This window comes from Serinus canaria, chromosome 2, assembly GCF_022539315.1.
Source record: "Serinus canaria isolate serCan28SL12 chromosome 2, serCan2020, whole genome shotgun sequence".
Taxonomy (NCBI): Eukaryota; Metazoa; Chordata; class Aves; order Passeriformes; family Fringillidae; genus Serinus; species Serinus canaria.
In genome coordinates, this window is record NC_066315.1 from 55837652 (window position 1) to 55854913 (window position 17262).

General features: G+C 41.4%; 1 protein-coding gene across 1 annotated transcript in view; it reads left to right on the top strand.

The window, feature by feature from the left end:
• The first annotated feature begins 9581 nt into the window (after positions 1-9581).
• The window catches only part of FBXL2 (F-box and leucine rich repeat protein 2), a 52509-nt gene continuing 44828 nt past the window's right edge, over positions 9582-17262 (top strand). The window contains exon 1 of the mRNA XM_030235815.2: positions 9582-9686. Coding sequence (XP_030091675.1) covers positions 9684-9686 — 3 coding nt within the window. The 5' untranslated portion in view covers positions 9582-9683. The remainder of the gene's footprint in view (positions 9687-17262) is intronic.

Below are 17262 nucleotides of genomic sequence, written 5' to 3' on the forward strand. Positions count from 1 at the left end.
TTGTCACCACAATACCTTATTTTTTTCAATGTTATATTATTGAGAAATACATTTTTGGTAGGTGAAAAATTTTATCATGGGATCTAAAGGCAATTGCACTGCTCTTCTTTCTCTGATCTTTAAGTACATTGACTTCCAGCTTTTCCTTCATTGTTCACTCCTGTCATGACCCCAGTACAATGCTGGGTAGTCCATCAAAATGTACTAGTTTCTCTTCTGGCCTTTTTCTGAGCACAGGCTTCTCTTCCCGCTGATCCACATAGTGCCTGGGGAATTGGTTCCTTTTGAAATGAGGTTGGTTTACCACCCTGTGTTGTAAATGTCACTCTAAACAGAGCAAACACAAACACATACGTTGGTTTGGCTTATCCCTGTCTTTCAAATCCTCCGTGTTATGCTCCAGTAAATTTTACCACAGAACCTTTGCAATAGGCACATTCCTCCCACCCAAAGCCTAGTTCTCTACAAATGTGCTTACGCAAATGCCTTGCCACTCAGTATCATTTCCTAGTTCATTTCTGCAGCTTGGCCATTCTTGCTGCCAAGTGTCATTTTTATCTGGACAGGGTAAAAACAAGCAAATAAAAATATGTCTGCAAAATTAAAAAATTGATAAGGCAAGTGGAACTGATGTTTGTTTGTTAGTGATCTCAGATTTGTAACAAGGGTATGAAATTAAGATTCTTGGACTTCTAATCAGCTGAGGAAAATCAAATTATAGGAGCAAAGGGGTTGCTATGAAAAATTAAGACAGTGCCTCACTCCTGACTCACTGAACAAGGAACCTGTCTGTCTCTGTTCATTACAAAGGGAACACAGACACTGTGTTTCTAGAGCCAGCACATGCAACACATGTACTTCTATGATGTCCATTACACAAAGGCTGAAGCTCATTTGGGAATATCTGCAGCCCTAGACTATCCTTACCTTTTCTGAGAAGAAACACCTTTTGATTCATTCATCTGCAGGACAGCTGGAACTTTCAGGCTCCAGGACCGTGCCAACAAAAGAGGTAGGTGTAAGAGGTAAAGCCAGAACAAAGTAGCATCCCCTTATCTGGGATCCAAGTAGCATCCCCTCATCTGGGTCACAGCTCTCTTGTCCTGGGCGTCAGCAGAGCAGAGAATTGGCCAGCAACAAAGGCCAACAGCATCACAGGCTATATTAACAGGAACGCATTCAGTAACTTCAGAGAAGTTATCATCTCCCTCTGCTCAGCACTTATATTAGACCAGATCTGGAGCACTGAATAAAGTTTTCAATCCCCAGTACAAGATAAATTGGAGTAAGCTCAGTAAAAAGCCACCAAAATGGTTGAGAGAGTTGGAGTGGTTGTCCTGTGGGAAAAGGCCGAGGGACCTCAGCTTGTTAGGCCTGGAGGATATAAGAATTTGGACCTAATAGAAGACTGCAAATACCTCTTGGGAGGCTGTTGAGAAGATGGAGACAGGCTCTTCATACAGTGGTACAGGATGGAAGCACAAGAGACAACAGTTACAAGATAAAAAGCAGGCTTTTACTGGATATTAGGAAATCCTTTTTCTCTATTAGGGTAATCAGGGAGTGGAACATGTTACCTAGAAAGACTGTGTCATCTCCATCATTGGAGGTTTTAAAGACCAAACTGGCTAAAGTCCCAAGCCACCTGCTCTGATCTTAGAGCCAATCCTACTCTGAGCAGCAAGTCAGACAGGATGACTGCCTGAGATCCTCTCCAAGCTGAATTTCTCTGTGATTCTGTAATACTAAATCATTATGTGTGCTGTTCAGAAAAACAGCTGCTGGAAAAGGACACTTTAGTTACCTCCTATGTGTTGATTTTACCCTGTCTGACATTCTGCACTCAGAAAAATGCTGGGTTGCACTCTGAAAAATTTCAAGGATAGTCCAAAACCATGCCTTTCTTCCTGATTAATAACCTCTATAGAGCTGAGTCTTGGGAAATGTAGAGATTTCTAGTGTTTCCATTTTATTTTTTTTCTTCCAACACCCTATCTCCCAAATCCACACCTCAACCCTGTACTGCTGCTGTAGTCTGTAAATACCAGGAATATAGCAGAAGAATGACCATGGATAATTCCAGTGCAACCACATAAAATCAGGGAAAACATCAGGATGAAATAATAACGCTGCAAAATGTTATAAAATAAGTATTTCCATGCCAAGTAATTTAATTGGTATGTAAAAAGCTTTTTTTTCTTCCTTCCTTGCATAAGATGACCTTGTTCACCACCACTTTAGGATTGATACTTTTTCTCAGAACAGCAGATTGCACTACACAAAGTCACACTATACGTTATTGGTATTAATAGCTTAGCATCAAACTCACACTTTTAACAATGATAACTCTTTCTGCCTGAAATCTGCTATTGCTTCACCCTGCTGCCACCACTCCTCTGTAAAACATCTGGTTTTCATCCATCCTCACTCTCCTCCAAATTCTGACTCTTCTCCCCACAGTTTCAGAGACCCAAGCCTGCTCATTTTCTGGCTGCTTCCTGCCTTCTTTGTTAGCCAGACTGTGACTGGCAGGAAGTGGAAGCATGTAAGGTCAATCAGTCTGCTGCAGAAAACGCATGCAGCAGATGCAACAAATGCACAAGCCTTGTAATAATCCTACAGATGAACAACACAGGAGGTAAGGCACGCTTCAGCAGGTGACCTTAAATAGCACATTAATTGGCATAAGAAAGGAGATACTGCAGTTGAATGTGAGAGCTGGCACCCAACATCTGTGTTGTCTGCAGATGTCACATTTTCCGTAGAGGCAGGTGATGTTCAGGCTCTACAAGGAACAACACAGGGAACATCTGTTTGCCTCCTCCCATGGAGTCATGGGACATCACACCTATGTCAGATGGGACCAACAGCAATTATTGAAGGGATCAGGGTCCGTCCACTCACGAGGTAAATGCTTTTCTACCACTTAGCCCTGGATATAAAATGTTCATGGACTTCCAAGGAAATCCTAAACCATGCCAAACCTTGACCCACTGATGTCTGTCATTTTTCCAATGGACATATTGAAATTGGGATCTTTCCCCCAGAGTAATTATTTGTTCCATTCAGTATCTCTGAAATGATTTCTCTATATGAGGTACACTGTGGCTGTTATTTGATGTAATTCTGGAAAATCTCTATTCCTGCAAAGCATTTGTCCTCCAGAAAATTAAAACAGCATCATACTTTTCTATTTTCCAAATAAAGTAAGATCAAAAGAAAAAAACAGTGAATTGCAGAGTATGAACTCCTGAACTATTTTCATGAATGCCAGTAGAATTAGAATGCAGATTAATTTAACTCTGTGACTGTTGAGGAAAGAAACTGATAAATTTTGTCTTTTTTGGTAATGAAGGGACACAAAAAGATATTCTGTATGGATCCCTATATTGTCTAAATAACATATTCAATAAGAAGTAAGTGCAATTCACCCTTCATCATTTATTATTCTCTTCATTAATGTGCTTATCACAACAGATAGTTGCAGTGTTGCCGTTAGGATTTTGTCACCATTTCCTGCAAATCAAACTGAGAGCTATTTTTATCTCTTATGTATCCGATATTTAAGAGACATTTCCTACGTAAAAAATGTAGATATCATGGAAATTCTTCAGAAATACAGTCTTGGCCTTGATTTTGCATGTTCTTCTACATTATTGCACGCTTTTTTTGGATATGTTACAAAATTTCCAATCAACCATTAGTAATAGGTTTAGCAGTCGTTCAACCTCCCTCAAAACCCTCGTTCTCATTTTTTATTCCACAGAAGGCAATTTAGGGATCCATATGCAAACACTTGCTATCCAAAGCAGTGCTTGCTGCCATTGATAGTCCCTGTGAAATCAAAGTACAAGTACTTTACCTAGTAATGGGAGTCTGGAGGACTGGAGATGAGGTTGCAAATGTTCATTTAATTTTGGGAAGACATTCAGGCCAGCCATGTTTCACACTAGAAGTGTACACATCATGTTCAGTAATGCCTTCCTTCTAGCTCTAAGCCTGCCTCTGCCCAGCTGTGTGACATTGAACAGGGGTCATATCGGGCCATGCTGCAGTTTATCTTGATTTAGAACAGAAACAAAAACTATTCCTGGGCATTTGGGAACAAAATGCTCCATTGGATAATTTGAGAACTAACAGTGCCAACGACAGAAATACACTGAAATTTTCAGTGGAAATGTACCCTTCTGAAAATCCATGAAAAGAAAAAAAAGTTTAAAACCTTATCTTATCCATCATTTCTAAATGGGCATCCCATTTGTGACTCCCACTGTTTCTGTATACAGTGGTCCCACCCAGGGATCCATTACCAAAAACACTAAACATCCTGACAGCATTAATATTTATGCTTCACTTCGTATATGTATTTGTGTTTGCATCTTGAGGCATGTAATTCCAGGCTCCCTATACAGTCAATAAGGAGCACATGGATTCTTTACTTTTCACAAGTCATTATAAAGACATGTTCTTTTAGCCTAAGCAGCTAATTTAGATGCCTAAAACTCAGCTGTGTCCAAAACTATGCATTGAAGCAACTGAATGCCAACAGAAGAAAAACCTCAAGCATGAATTTCAAACTGGTAATTTGGGAAAGAATCACTACCAAAAGGAGCAATGACTACATAAATTAGGTATCTTTGCTGTCTCTTCATCTTTGTTCTTTACTGCGCTCCAACCTTTTGCTGTGAGCCAGATGAGAAGGACCTCTCTGCATTTAAGTCTAATCCAAAGAGTCCAGGGTTTCACAATGTTTGCTTTTCAAAGAACCAAGCGCATTCTTAAAATTTAAGAAATCTCAAATAAGAAATATACAGTAATGGAAATGCCAGAGGCATGAAATATCTCTTCTGTTAAAGCAATAGTTTGTTTTCAAAGTTTAGAGAAAAGAGCTACCCTGCCTAGGCATTTGACCACAATACTTTTCATTCTCCATTTAAAATTCTAGTATTTTTCTTCTCCTTTGCTTGTATTCAATAAAACTCCATTCAGGTTTCTACTTCCCAAGACAAAACAGATGCAAGGATTTTTAGTTTAGGTGACCAACAACTAACTACATTAAAAGGCTTTTATTTCACAGTTGCAAACTAACATTATTGGAAAATTCCAAGATATTATTTACAGCATAGAATGGGTTTATCAAACATAATATTCAAACAACTGAATTGTTGGAAGTTATGACACACATAACCTAAATTCAAATGTTAGGTCTGCTAAATTTAATGAATAATTTGAGTGTAACAAGCTGAGATTTTTTTTTCTGGTGATTTTATGCCAATAAATATACATACATTCCCCCAAAATACAAAGCTTGAGAAAGAAAGCCTTTGTAAAGCATCTTTAAGAGTTCACATTTGTATCCTTTAGGGAGTGGCTTATAAATGTCTTTAAATTAAAAAGATTTTTAAAACCAAAAGCACTGCAGCACATTGTATAAACAAAGGGTTTTATTGTACTTTGCAAAGGGTATCCTATTCCTCACTGCTTCTGCCACCCTAATATATTCACATGACTGCAACAAATGGGAACTAATTCAAAGGAGTATTAAACAGTAAGTTTTATTAGCATTTATTATTACACAGACAGAACATTGGGACATGCAATAAAATACCACTCTGCTTGTGAGCCTAAGTTTTATTTTTATTTTCAACCACACAAATCTTACAACAGTGACTTTTTATACCTTTAATTTTGCTTCATTTTTTTAAACATAGCTCCAAGCCAGCTATGCTAAGCTACTGGGGAAACCATACATGGTCAAACTGCTACCAAATGTCTGTACCCTCTGTGCTGTTGACAGACATATGCAACAGCAGCTAAACATATGTACCATGTCCTTCTCTGGCACCCAAGTTACCTTTCCAAACTTTTATCGGACTAGTTCTCCCAAACAAATATTTCCTAAGGGCAAATGTGATAGAAAATTCAACACCTCTTACTTGAACTGGAAATTAAATTAAAAACACCCAAGCAGAGCTCCTTCTGCATGGCAAATGAAAGTGTGCTCTGAAATGCAATTTAAATATACCATATTAGAAGAAGTACATAGTGAGAAAAGCCGGGAGCTGGATATGGGGGAACTCCTATAGCAGCCCTCTGGTTTTGTGATTACTGAACTATATCAGAAGGTGAGGGCAATCAATCACACAGACACTTACAGGACTGATGCCATGCCTTATCAAAGTCTCTCACATAGATGATAATTGTCAAACTTTGCCAACATATTATTATTATTATTTGAGTGACTGTGGTAAAGTTCAAAGACTTTGTCTGGTTGAATTTTTGTTCTCTTTTTGCATTAAGTAAAATTTTCCGCTGCAAAGATTCACTAACACAAAACTGAGTCTAAAAACACCACTTTAAATTTTTCTAGAACAATGAGAACACAAAAGAAGGACCAACCTTGGCCTATCAAATCTAGGAAAAATGGTTGGTATGGGAATGTCCTAAACACAAAGCTTTCACACATCATCTATCTGTGCCTGAAAATATTGTCTGGTTGACATTCAGAAGTTTTCCTGTAAATCCTGTAAGTAAGTAAGTGCAGGTTGCTCATGACCTTGTCCAGCCATGCGCTGAAAATCTCCAACATCAGAGACACCACTGTCTGCGTGATCCCTGTTCCAGAGCACAGCCACTCTTATTGCCACAAACCTTATATCCAGTTGGAATTTCTATTTTTGCAACATGTGACTGTTATATCTGTATTTCACAGGACATCTTCAAGGAGAGTCTGGCTTCATCTTCTCTATATCCCCCATTTTAGGTAGTAGAAGCTTGCAATTAGATCCCACATGGATGTCTTGTCTAGATTAAATGAACACCAGGTCTCCCCTTGTTTGGCATAGTCTGCAGCCTTCAAAGACTGTAGTGCTCTTACACCTGATTCTGCCTATTTTGTCAACATCTCTCTGATGACGAGGACCCAGACCTGCTGACAGCACTTCAGATGCAGTCTCATGGGTGTTAGGTGGATACAATCACTTTACTCAGCCTCCAAGCTGCTCCCTTGCTAATGCAGTTTTTTAACACAGAGGTCACTTCTGACTCACGTTCAGCTCAATGTCCACCAGAGATGGACAGAGCTGCCCCAGCCTGTGCCCTTGCAGAGGGATACCTCATCACAGATGCAGGATTTGGCATTTGCCTTTGCTTAGTGTCCTGAGATTCCCATCAGCATTTGAGGTTACTGTTATTACAGCTTGCAAAGGCCCCTCTGAATGGCTGCCCTGCCTGGCAGCAAGTGACACACTTCTCACAATCTAGGGCTGAGGTGGCTGAGGATGCACTGTGGCCCTTTGTCAGTGTTGGGGGGAATAAGTTAAATGCAGAAAACTGGCAAGGAGGACTGCAAATTGACCTGGGAATAACTTTGATGAGCCTGAGTGAACAGCAGCCAAGTGATCCTCTAGCATGGATCGAGTTTAACAGTGTCTGTGTCTCTGCTTAGGTACCTCTGCCCAGCTGCTGCATTGGGAATCCCCTAGATAGTGAGGTAATGGAAAGAAATTTACTCTTATATTCAAAGCTCTTATATAAATTACTTTCTAGGAATGAGCTTGTGGTTGTCCCAGCTGACAGACTTTTTCAGCTTGCAGGGGTTTTTTGATTAAAATATTTTTTGCATTTTCAGGTGATACCACAATATGGACAAAAAGGAGTCAAAAAAGTCAGTAGTGAGGTGCAATAACACCGCTAATTGGTCCAGACCCAAAAGGCTGGATTTCTGTCTCTCACATCCTAAATATATCCATAGGTGGCAAATGTATGGCTGTCTTTTCCTTCTTGTGGGATGAAACAAGACATCTTTTTTCATATAGTCTTTTTTTTATACATAAAATATTGATTCAAATCTATTTTGTGACAATTCGCTCCTTCTGACAGTTTTCAATCAAATGAGAACTGATGTTAGGCAATGGAGAGTCTGCTCACACATTTGCCTCCTGTCTTGCATCTCTTGCAAAAACACATCCAAATTTAGCTAATCATACTGGAGTCCTCATCATCAAAGATGGTGGATGTTTTGTAATGCCCCTTCTTTTTGCAAAATAAGATAATTTTTTCCTTCAGGTTACTGCAACTATAATTGATTCTAATTCTCTAGATTTCTTTATTTTTACTGTAGTGATAGGGAAATTTGTCACTATCCTTACAATACAGTCCAGACATTTGCCATATGAAATTTTTTTTTTTAAAAAAACGTATCATGGGGTAGTAATCTTTTCCTTTTTCTAAATGTGAACAAATAGAATTTAGAAACTGCTAGTCTGGGCCTTCTGCAATTCAGCTGAACATGTCTAAATTGTTTATACATATTTCACATTTCTGAGGCTTTCTTCCCTGCCATACAAACCAGATCAGCTGTATTAACCAGGTCATTCTCCAAAATCTGAAGAGTAGAAGACAGCAGATTCAAAGATGTGCCAACAAATTATATGTGCATGTACCAACTATTTTCGTGTGGGTTCTGAGAAAGGACACTTTCATAAGAAACTATTTTTTACTGTTAATCAAACCAGAATGTTTCATTCCTTAAAGGAATGAACACAGCCTGTTCCAAAGTGCAAACTCCTGTTCCTCTGCAACGACCACTTATAAGTCTTAGAAACCTGAAGGACTGAATCAACAGAAAACAATACCTGCTGGGACAATTTTTTTCCTCACAATTTTTCCCATCCTTTCCCTCACTTTTGCATGGGGTATTGTGACTGCTGAACAGATGTGACCCGTAAGTGCGCTACTAACAATGTTGTATTTGGCTTTGACAGAAGTTTTGTACAGAGAGTGTTTGCAGAAGCAAGCAGTGCTCTTACTGACAGCACGCATTGCCTGAAAACTCTTGGCTGGCTGACAGACCGGCTTTTGTGGATTTTTCTGTAGTGATTTAGGATGTTATTGTCCCCCGGTCATCTACAGCCGTGGTTGCAAGTTGCAGCTCCCATTGGTGGCCATGGTGGCATCTCAGGCTGAACGTTTCATCGCTCTCCACAACTACCTGAGCCTGAGGGGAGGCTGTACCCAGGTGGGAGCTGGCCTCTTCTACCTCCTTGCAGTGAGATGACCAGATGTCATGGCCTGAAGCTGAGACCAGGGAGATTTAGACTAGACATTAAAAAATAAAAATTTCACTGTTAGTGTGGTCAGGCCAATGCCTGAATAGGCTGCACAGGGAGGTGGTGGAGTCCCCATCCCTGGAGGTGTCTAAGAGGTGTTTGGATCTGGCGCTGGGTGATGCTGTTTAGCGGTTTAGAGGTTCCAGTGGTAGCGCTGGTCGATGGTTGGACTTGATGATCTTGAAGGTCCCTTCCAGACTTGACGATTCCATGATTCTGTGTCTCCAGTGTGTCTCCAGGAGGTCACTGCGCCCAATACAAACCCAACACCAGGCCGCAGACGGGCGGCCACACCTGCACGGGCAGCACCCCGCAGAGGCCCGGGAGGGCGGGCAGCGACCGCAGCCCCTCCGCCGCCCTCAGGGCCGCTCCCGCTGGACGACAGCGCCTTCCCCCGGGAGGCGGCGCGGGGCGGACCGGCCCCACGGCGCAGGGGCGGTGCCGGTCACGCGGGCGCGCGGCGGCCCCGCCCCGGCTCCGGCGGCAGCGGCGGCGGCGGCGGGGGCACCTGGCGCCCTCCTCGGGGCTCCTCGTCGCCGGGACAACCGGGATCGCCGCCGCCGCGCCTCTGCCATGGTGAGGAGCCCGCGGCACGGCCCCGCCGCTCCGCCGCAGCGGGCTGGCCCGGCCGCCCGGGGTCCGGGGCGGGCAGCGAGTGCCGGCCGGGCCGTGCGGAGCAGCCCCGGGGCCGGGCGGCTCAGCCCGAGGCGAGGGTGGCGGGCGGGGGAGCGCGGGGCGCGGATGCGGGGCTGGGCGTGCGGCCCGCCGCGGGGCTGCGCCCACCCGCGCTGTTGGCGAAGGGGAAGGAGAGTGTCTGTCTGCCCCTCTGTCTGTCTACCCCTCTGCCTGTCTGCGTGCCTGCCCAGAGCAGGTGGGGCCGCGCTGTCCCTCGCTGTAGCACATGCCTGCGTGTCTGTGGTGAGGTGTGACGGGCGCCTTGCCGCCTCCTCCTCCTCCTCCTTCTCCCGTGTAGCGTCGGAGCAGCCATGGCAGGGCTCTGCCTGGCGTGTGACGCGAGTCAGGTGTGTTGTCCGCCTGGATAACACAGGCGGGATGGTGTGTTTATATGGGTGTGTAAGGCGGCCGGGGAATGGTGAAGGTGTGTCGTCCCCCTTATAAAGTCGAGAGGAAAAGCCAGGGCGTGTGTCGGTGCGCAGGGCAGGGATGGGGTGTCACCGTGTGGATGCACGGGATGCTGGGTTTGGGCGCTGTGCTGTGTCCTTATGTGTGTGCCGTGAGTCAGGGTGTGGCCTGGGCTCTGTGCAGATAGTAGATACACAATGAGCGTAATGCTGTGGCTCTGTGTGTATCTGCTGTGATTTAGGCTTCGGGTATGGTGAGTTTGTGTTGTAGCAGAGATGTGACATTGTGTGTAGGGCCATAACATGTCATCGTATATATGTAGCTGTGTCTGCCTGCTGCTGTCTGGTACGGGCTTGTTCCTGTGTGTATGTGTAGTGAATATTGGGTGTGGCATAATCTGTGGATATTTTTAAAGGCATGTATTCTATGGGTGTGGCAAGGATTATCCGTAGTCCTGTAGGTACATAGCAGATACTGGGAATGGTGTTTTGTGTGTACAGAGCAGCAGTGGCATGGTGTGTGAGCGTGCATGGTGTGACATACTGTGATGTTGTGATGAGTATGCAATGCATTTATAATAGATATGTGGGGTGAGTGTGGCAGGCACAAGGTTTGTTTCACCTGTGTGTGGGGACGGCATGGCACAGAGCACATGTGTGAGGAGGGTTGCAGCGGAGGAGGAAGAGCGGCTGTGGTTTGCTCTGTGGGGATGTGACACAGTACGTGTATGCCACGAGTGGCAGGGCAGAGATGCATCAGATGTTTGTGAAAGGAAGATGACAAGGCACGTAAGGGGGAGTGTGTAGGGACAGGCACAGCATGTTTGGAAAGATGATTGGTTTGAGCCCTGTTTTCAATTATGACTTAATTGTCTGATGCCTTACTGCTTCACAGTGATAGCTACAACGATAGATGCAGGAAGAAGGCACAGTTGCTGGCCTTTCCCACATGAGGAAGTACACAGTGTTTTAAGGCAGTCACTTCATGTGTATATTTACGTGTGTGTAATGATAGTAGGTTTTCTGGATCAGGTTCTAGGGAGGCAGAGGGAGCGCTCAGCCTCACAAAGGGAAGAACTATATTCCCGTGGTATTGCAACTTTTTGTCCTTTAAATGAAGGCCTGTTCATGCACTCACTCTTTCTTCCCCTGCAAGTTGCTTTCTGTTCCTTCCCAATTCTAGCCTGCATGTTCTGAACACAAACAAAGCAACCTTGAAAACTAAAATGTAAGGTGCAATAAAAATATGAATAGACTGTGCATGATTGCAATATGCTTTGATGGAGAATCAGTTTGGATTTGCTTTGCAAAGGTCTTAGGATGTACCTGTTGCTACAAGGAGGAGTGAACCTCAGTGAATGAGGCTGTGGATGGTGTAGCATGGTGGAGTGATTGTGATGTGACTCAGTGACATGTTCTTCATGTTAATATCCCATCAGAGAAGATGCAGTATCTTAAGTCAGTTCAAGAACATGGATTTCTCTCATGTTCTAAATTGAAGATAGATTACAGACTGAAAAGCAACTAACCAAATGTCTATGAACTGCACCAGGGGAGGCTCAGGTTGGACATATGGTAAAATTTCTTCACTGAAAGGGTTGTTAAGCATTGGAATGGGCTTCCCAGGGAGATGGCAAAGTCACCATCCATGGGGTATTCAGGAAACTACTGTGGCACTTAGAGCTATGGTTTAATTGACCATGTGGAGGTATTCAGACAGAGGCTGGAATCAATCTTGGAGGTGTTTTTAATTCTTAATGAATCTATTGTTCTATAAATTAATATTCTCCATTCACCAAATTCTAGGCATGGAGATTTTCTTTGTGGTCCATTTTGACATTCCCAATGAGATAGCTTTAGCAGTCTAAACTCAGCAGACATAGAATCTGCAAAGCAGCATTGGTGCTGTAATTGCACAGGGGAAATCTCAGAAATTATGCCATCTGCTCTGCAGATTCTTATATTGGGCAGCTTCTTAGTTGCACTTGACAGCTGTTAAGCTGTTAACCACCATTTTTGGTATTATTTTAAAATTTTTCAAGTATTTTATTCAATTCATGCTTGTAATTAAAATTTTTCTGTCTTACAGGGTTAGTCCTTTTCAAATTGTTCTTTCTTTCTTAATTCTTCATAGCTTCATAGAATTAATTTTGAGCAATTAACACCAGACCTTTTAGTACAGGGAATATCAATGTTCCTAAAAATCAGAAGGACTATTAGCTTACTGCTTGCTTATTTTACCACAGAATAGACTATTTGGTCATCCTAGTTAAATTGAGGGATAACATGGAGCTAGCAGATGTGGAAAGTTGCTAATAAAAGTCAGGTTTTCTGTGAAGCATGGCAACTATTTTTAGGTAGGTGTAGAAAAGTAGTACTAGTCTTGGCACTGGGACAATATTGATCTGAATCCCAGCAGAAGGCTACACATTGACAGTACTTCAGCTGTTTCATCATTTGGAAGTCAGAATAACTGCATTAATTTAATGTAAATTGTTATCAACTGGTAATTCATTCTACTGAATTAGAAATGCACATAAGTGGGATATTTTAAGTAGGACAAAACCAGATGGAATTGACACCAAGGAGTTCTCCCTCAAGCTAGTTTAGACAATAGCCACAACATCCACTTGCATTCTGTCTGATAATCTTTTTAGGAAGGTGATCCATATTCTCCATAGAGTTCTGCTTTTCCCTTGTTTGTTTCTTTGTTTGGGTTTTTGGGTTTGTTTGGTTTATTTTAACCCCTCCATGTGTTTTAGGACAATGCAAGAACTGTTAAAATGTTTCATCATACTTGATGTGAATGTGATGAAGCTTGAGTCCAGCTATTCCCCTGAGCTTCTACAAAACAACTTTCCCACTTGAACTTTTAATGCAGAGTGAGACATTCTCATTCTTGTAAAGCTTCTGAGAAGGAAGATTGTAAACACAGAGTAACTTCTATATGGTGAAAATCAGATTTGCATTCTTAAAAATGCACAAAAATGAATACATGAGGCATTAAAAGTGTATAATGATGAACTTAAAATTCACTACATACTGATATCTTCTCTGTCAATTCCTTTTTTTTTCAGGATCAATAAATTACTTGCATGTCTCTCAAACCTTAAACTAATTGTTCTTGAGACTGAAGAACAAATGGTTTGTAAGGATCAAACATTTTTCTCAGCCTAATTTTTCAAAAAAATATGCTGTACTCTGAATGTCTGAAAATCTGTGTGATTATATGTGAATCTGTGAAAATATAGTGTGATTCTACAGCACTGTGTGAAACCAAATGGATTATTTATGTGACAAAATTAATTCTAATGCAACTGTAGTCCCTGTGAATCATTTTGTGGTGGAAGCTGCCTTAGATTCTATTTCAGTATGTCTCTGTAGAGTCTCTGAGTGGTCAAAGGAAAGTATCTTTCTCAGGTGTTTTGAACTTAGGCTGTTGCAACTTACCTTTGAGTGTTTGATACTTAAGGAGGGATTTTTTTATGTATCTGGTCAAGGAAAAGTAAGCACAGGATCTGTAAATGCTTAATTTTTGCTGTCTTAAATGACCTCCCTCTTATACATCTACCCCCATCCACCTGAACCAAAACAGAACAAAATCCATCCAAACAAAACTACAGCATGAATTTGGAGTAAATAATTTCTGTTGGGTACAGGGAGGTAATGGAAATGCAGCAATAGTTGACACAAGGGCACATCAGCTTACAAAATCAACTACAGCCAATTTCTAGAGGGATTCCCCCGGCTTTTTATCTTTGCATTGGAGGAACCGCTGCTAGAGGAGGACTTGAAATTTGTCCTTTTCTGGACTTGCACATTTTTGACTGTTTGGAGCTATGAACTCCTGCTGTGTAGCCCACAAGAAAGTACTCAGTATTTGGTATCAAGCTGCAGCACTCAAAATATTTACCTTAATTATTGTTACACTCTTCTTTTTCTATTCCATTGTTTTCCTGTGTTCTCCTTGGTAGGCAGAAGGAAACAGTAAATTTGGTTTTCATTGGATTTGATTGCTGTTCAGCTGGTTACCCAGTATGTTCTGTAAATTTAAATCAAGGAGACAAGGACATAATCAAATCTGCATAAATGTGAAACTCTACCAGTATGTCAAGTTTGTCTGTCTTCAGAGGTTGAAATTGAGGTCAGAGCTTCACAGAGAAAAGGCATTTCCATATCATAGCTTGATGTTACATGGTAGTTATATAGATATTAAGGGGCAAATGTCTAAGAGTACTTGCAGATTATAGGCTATTTTCAGAACTACGTCTGAAACAAAAGTATCAAGATAATTTTATTTCTGCAGAAACATACACTTTGACAAATATTGAATGTCCAGTTTTCTAAATCTCAACCTATTACCTTTCTTGAAACAGTTTGAAAAAGATGTTTTGGAAATGCTACTATGATGCTATTTCCTTGGAAGTCAAGTGTAATGCTTGTAACCATGAAGAGGTACCTAGTTTTGTCTTTTATAATTGAAAGCTTTTATTAATAATGCATTTCACGTATGGCAGCTTTTATTAATTATGCACTACATATATGGCATATGTAGCCACAAAGCAGATTTTTTTCTTGTTTCTTTCTTGTTAATTTTATATGGAGATTTGACTTGCAGAGAAGATTTGCACTTCATAGTAAAGATTTCAGGCTCAGTACTAGGAAAAACCTCAGTTCTGGCATAGTGTTTAGGAGGCAGATCAAGCACTGCTTTGAAATGGCTTTGTAGAAACTGTGGAGCCATTTCTGTAATAAGCCATACCTTTTATGTCTCAAATGTGTTTTTGAAGAGCAGTTGTGGAGGGGGAGGATTTGTACTCAAAATTTCAGTTCCACAGGTGCTTAGAACAAGGGTTCTGACTGCTTCAACCATGCAGTCAGTACTTAAGCTGTGATTTCATTTGCAGTTTGTGCTAAGCTTGCAATAAGAATTGCCTTTCTGGATATGGGATTGCGTGACTGGAGGGAGGACTCTGTCAGTTCAGATTAGAATGGTGCAAACTCCTGGGGAAATGGACTTGCAGAAGAATCTCCGTGTGAACACTCCAGGAGGATTTCAGGTCTCTGTTGTCGTGCCATCAGGCTGTTAGTTTGTGTGTTGATATTGAAGACTGGGAATAAAACTTAGCCATATGTATGTCAATAAAAGCAGCTATATGTAGAAGTGGGGATTCAGAGATGTTTTGATAGGGATTCTCCTAAGGGCTCTGAATCTGTGATGTAGATTAAATTTGGATGGCTGGAACTGCATGGCTGTCCCTAGGCAAATGTTACTACATTGAAATGAACGGACACTAACTTTTCTCTTGGACTGGTTTTGTTCAGGAACATATCATGTTCTGAATGCCTTTGAGAATGTGTATTTATAGTATGATTCTACAAAATGGCGTGACACCAGCCAGATTTTTTTTTGTGATTACACAATTATTAATTTGAGCACACAGTCCTTGTGGATGTTGTGATGGAAACTACCTTAGAATCTTCTCCAGTATTTTTGCTTACAGTCTCAAAGTTACTTGAGTGGTCAAAGAAAAGAATTTTTCTCAGGCGTTTCAAATTTAGGCTTTTGCAAATTCCATTTGAGACTCTGCTTGATACTTAAAGAGGGATTTGTCATTTACCTGGTCAAGAAATACAGAATCTGGATGATGTATAATCAACATTGTAAGGGGCTACTTTGTACCCTTGTGATGGGTTACAGGCAACAACTGCTTTGTCCGCCTGATTTTAATTTTCTGCCATTCTCCCATTAATTAATGGGTCTGTTGCTTTTCAAGCCCATAAAGATGATAATATGGGTTTCCCCATATTCCATTTCAAAGTACTTTATACATTGGACTGCTAATTAAATGCTTTATTTTAATTTAGTTTTTTTAGGAATGATGTCTAAATGCATCATCATGTACAGTTTGGAAGGGTATAATCTTAAAAGACAAGTAATGGATAATTATTGGAAAAAGGAAATGTTCAGTCATTTTTTTTTTTTTAAGAGAAAGTAAATTGAAAGAAAGATTTGCCAGTCAGTATATGACTAACAGATGATGAGGATAAAACTTTGTCAAACCTGTTTTTTCAGCTGTCTCTCTGCATATGTTTAAAGAATATATGGGGATACAATTAACAGCTTTTTTCCAGATCTCTTAGTGTTTATGTGGTAGTTGTTGGATTTTTAATTTTATTTATTTTTCTTTCCTGATCTGAACTAGTCTCTAGTCATGGAAGATTAGGTAAGGAGTAGTTTACTTTTCTATGTGGTTTAGGTTTGTTCTGCCATCTCTGGTAGTGGTTAGAACTAAGTGCCTTGAAAGGCAAATGTGAGCTGTGTGCACCTGAATGAAGGGTTAAGTCTTCCATGTAGCTCCTATCTCAGAGTAGCATAGGGAAAGCAGAGCTTGCAAACCTTTTTTGCCAATAAAGTGTAATGCCTCTTTCTTTTAGTGAGATATCGGATTGAACATAATGTTTTCTGCCATGCTGGCTACCAAACACCAGTTACATGATAGCAAGTATTGATAAAATGTAATCTTTCATCTGAATTTTAGGCCTGCAAGTAATTATGTCAATCACTAATCTGCAAACCATTGGATTTCCCCTTTCTAACCAGCAGAAATAGGAGCTATTCCACTGGAGTCAGAGGATTGCTGTCTCTTTGGTGACTTAGTAGGAGAGGGTGAGTCTTGCATTAGGGTATGGGCATCTCAGCTAACAGGTCATGTTAATCTGTTAGACCTTAATACCCTGGCTGCTTGCAGGAATGAAGCTGTACTCTTTAAAAGACTTGAGCGGTAATTTCCAAATATGTTGTTGGCAGTAGGTGACTGCCCTTCAGAAAAACACACAGGAAAGGGTGATGAGAGCTGTTTGAGCAAAAAGCAATGGGCTGGTGTGCTCGAGGCAGCAGGAAAGGTAACCTCCTAACACCTGCTCTGCACTGAGGCACTCCAGTTGGAACAGCCACAGGCCTCAAAGTAGGGTTGTGCAGCTGTGGACTACAGCTCTGAAGTTCACAAGTGACCTTGTTCTGTCACCCAGTAAGAACAGGGCCTTGAGAGCCAGGCTGATGCCCTCCA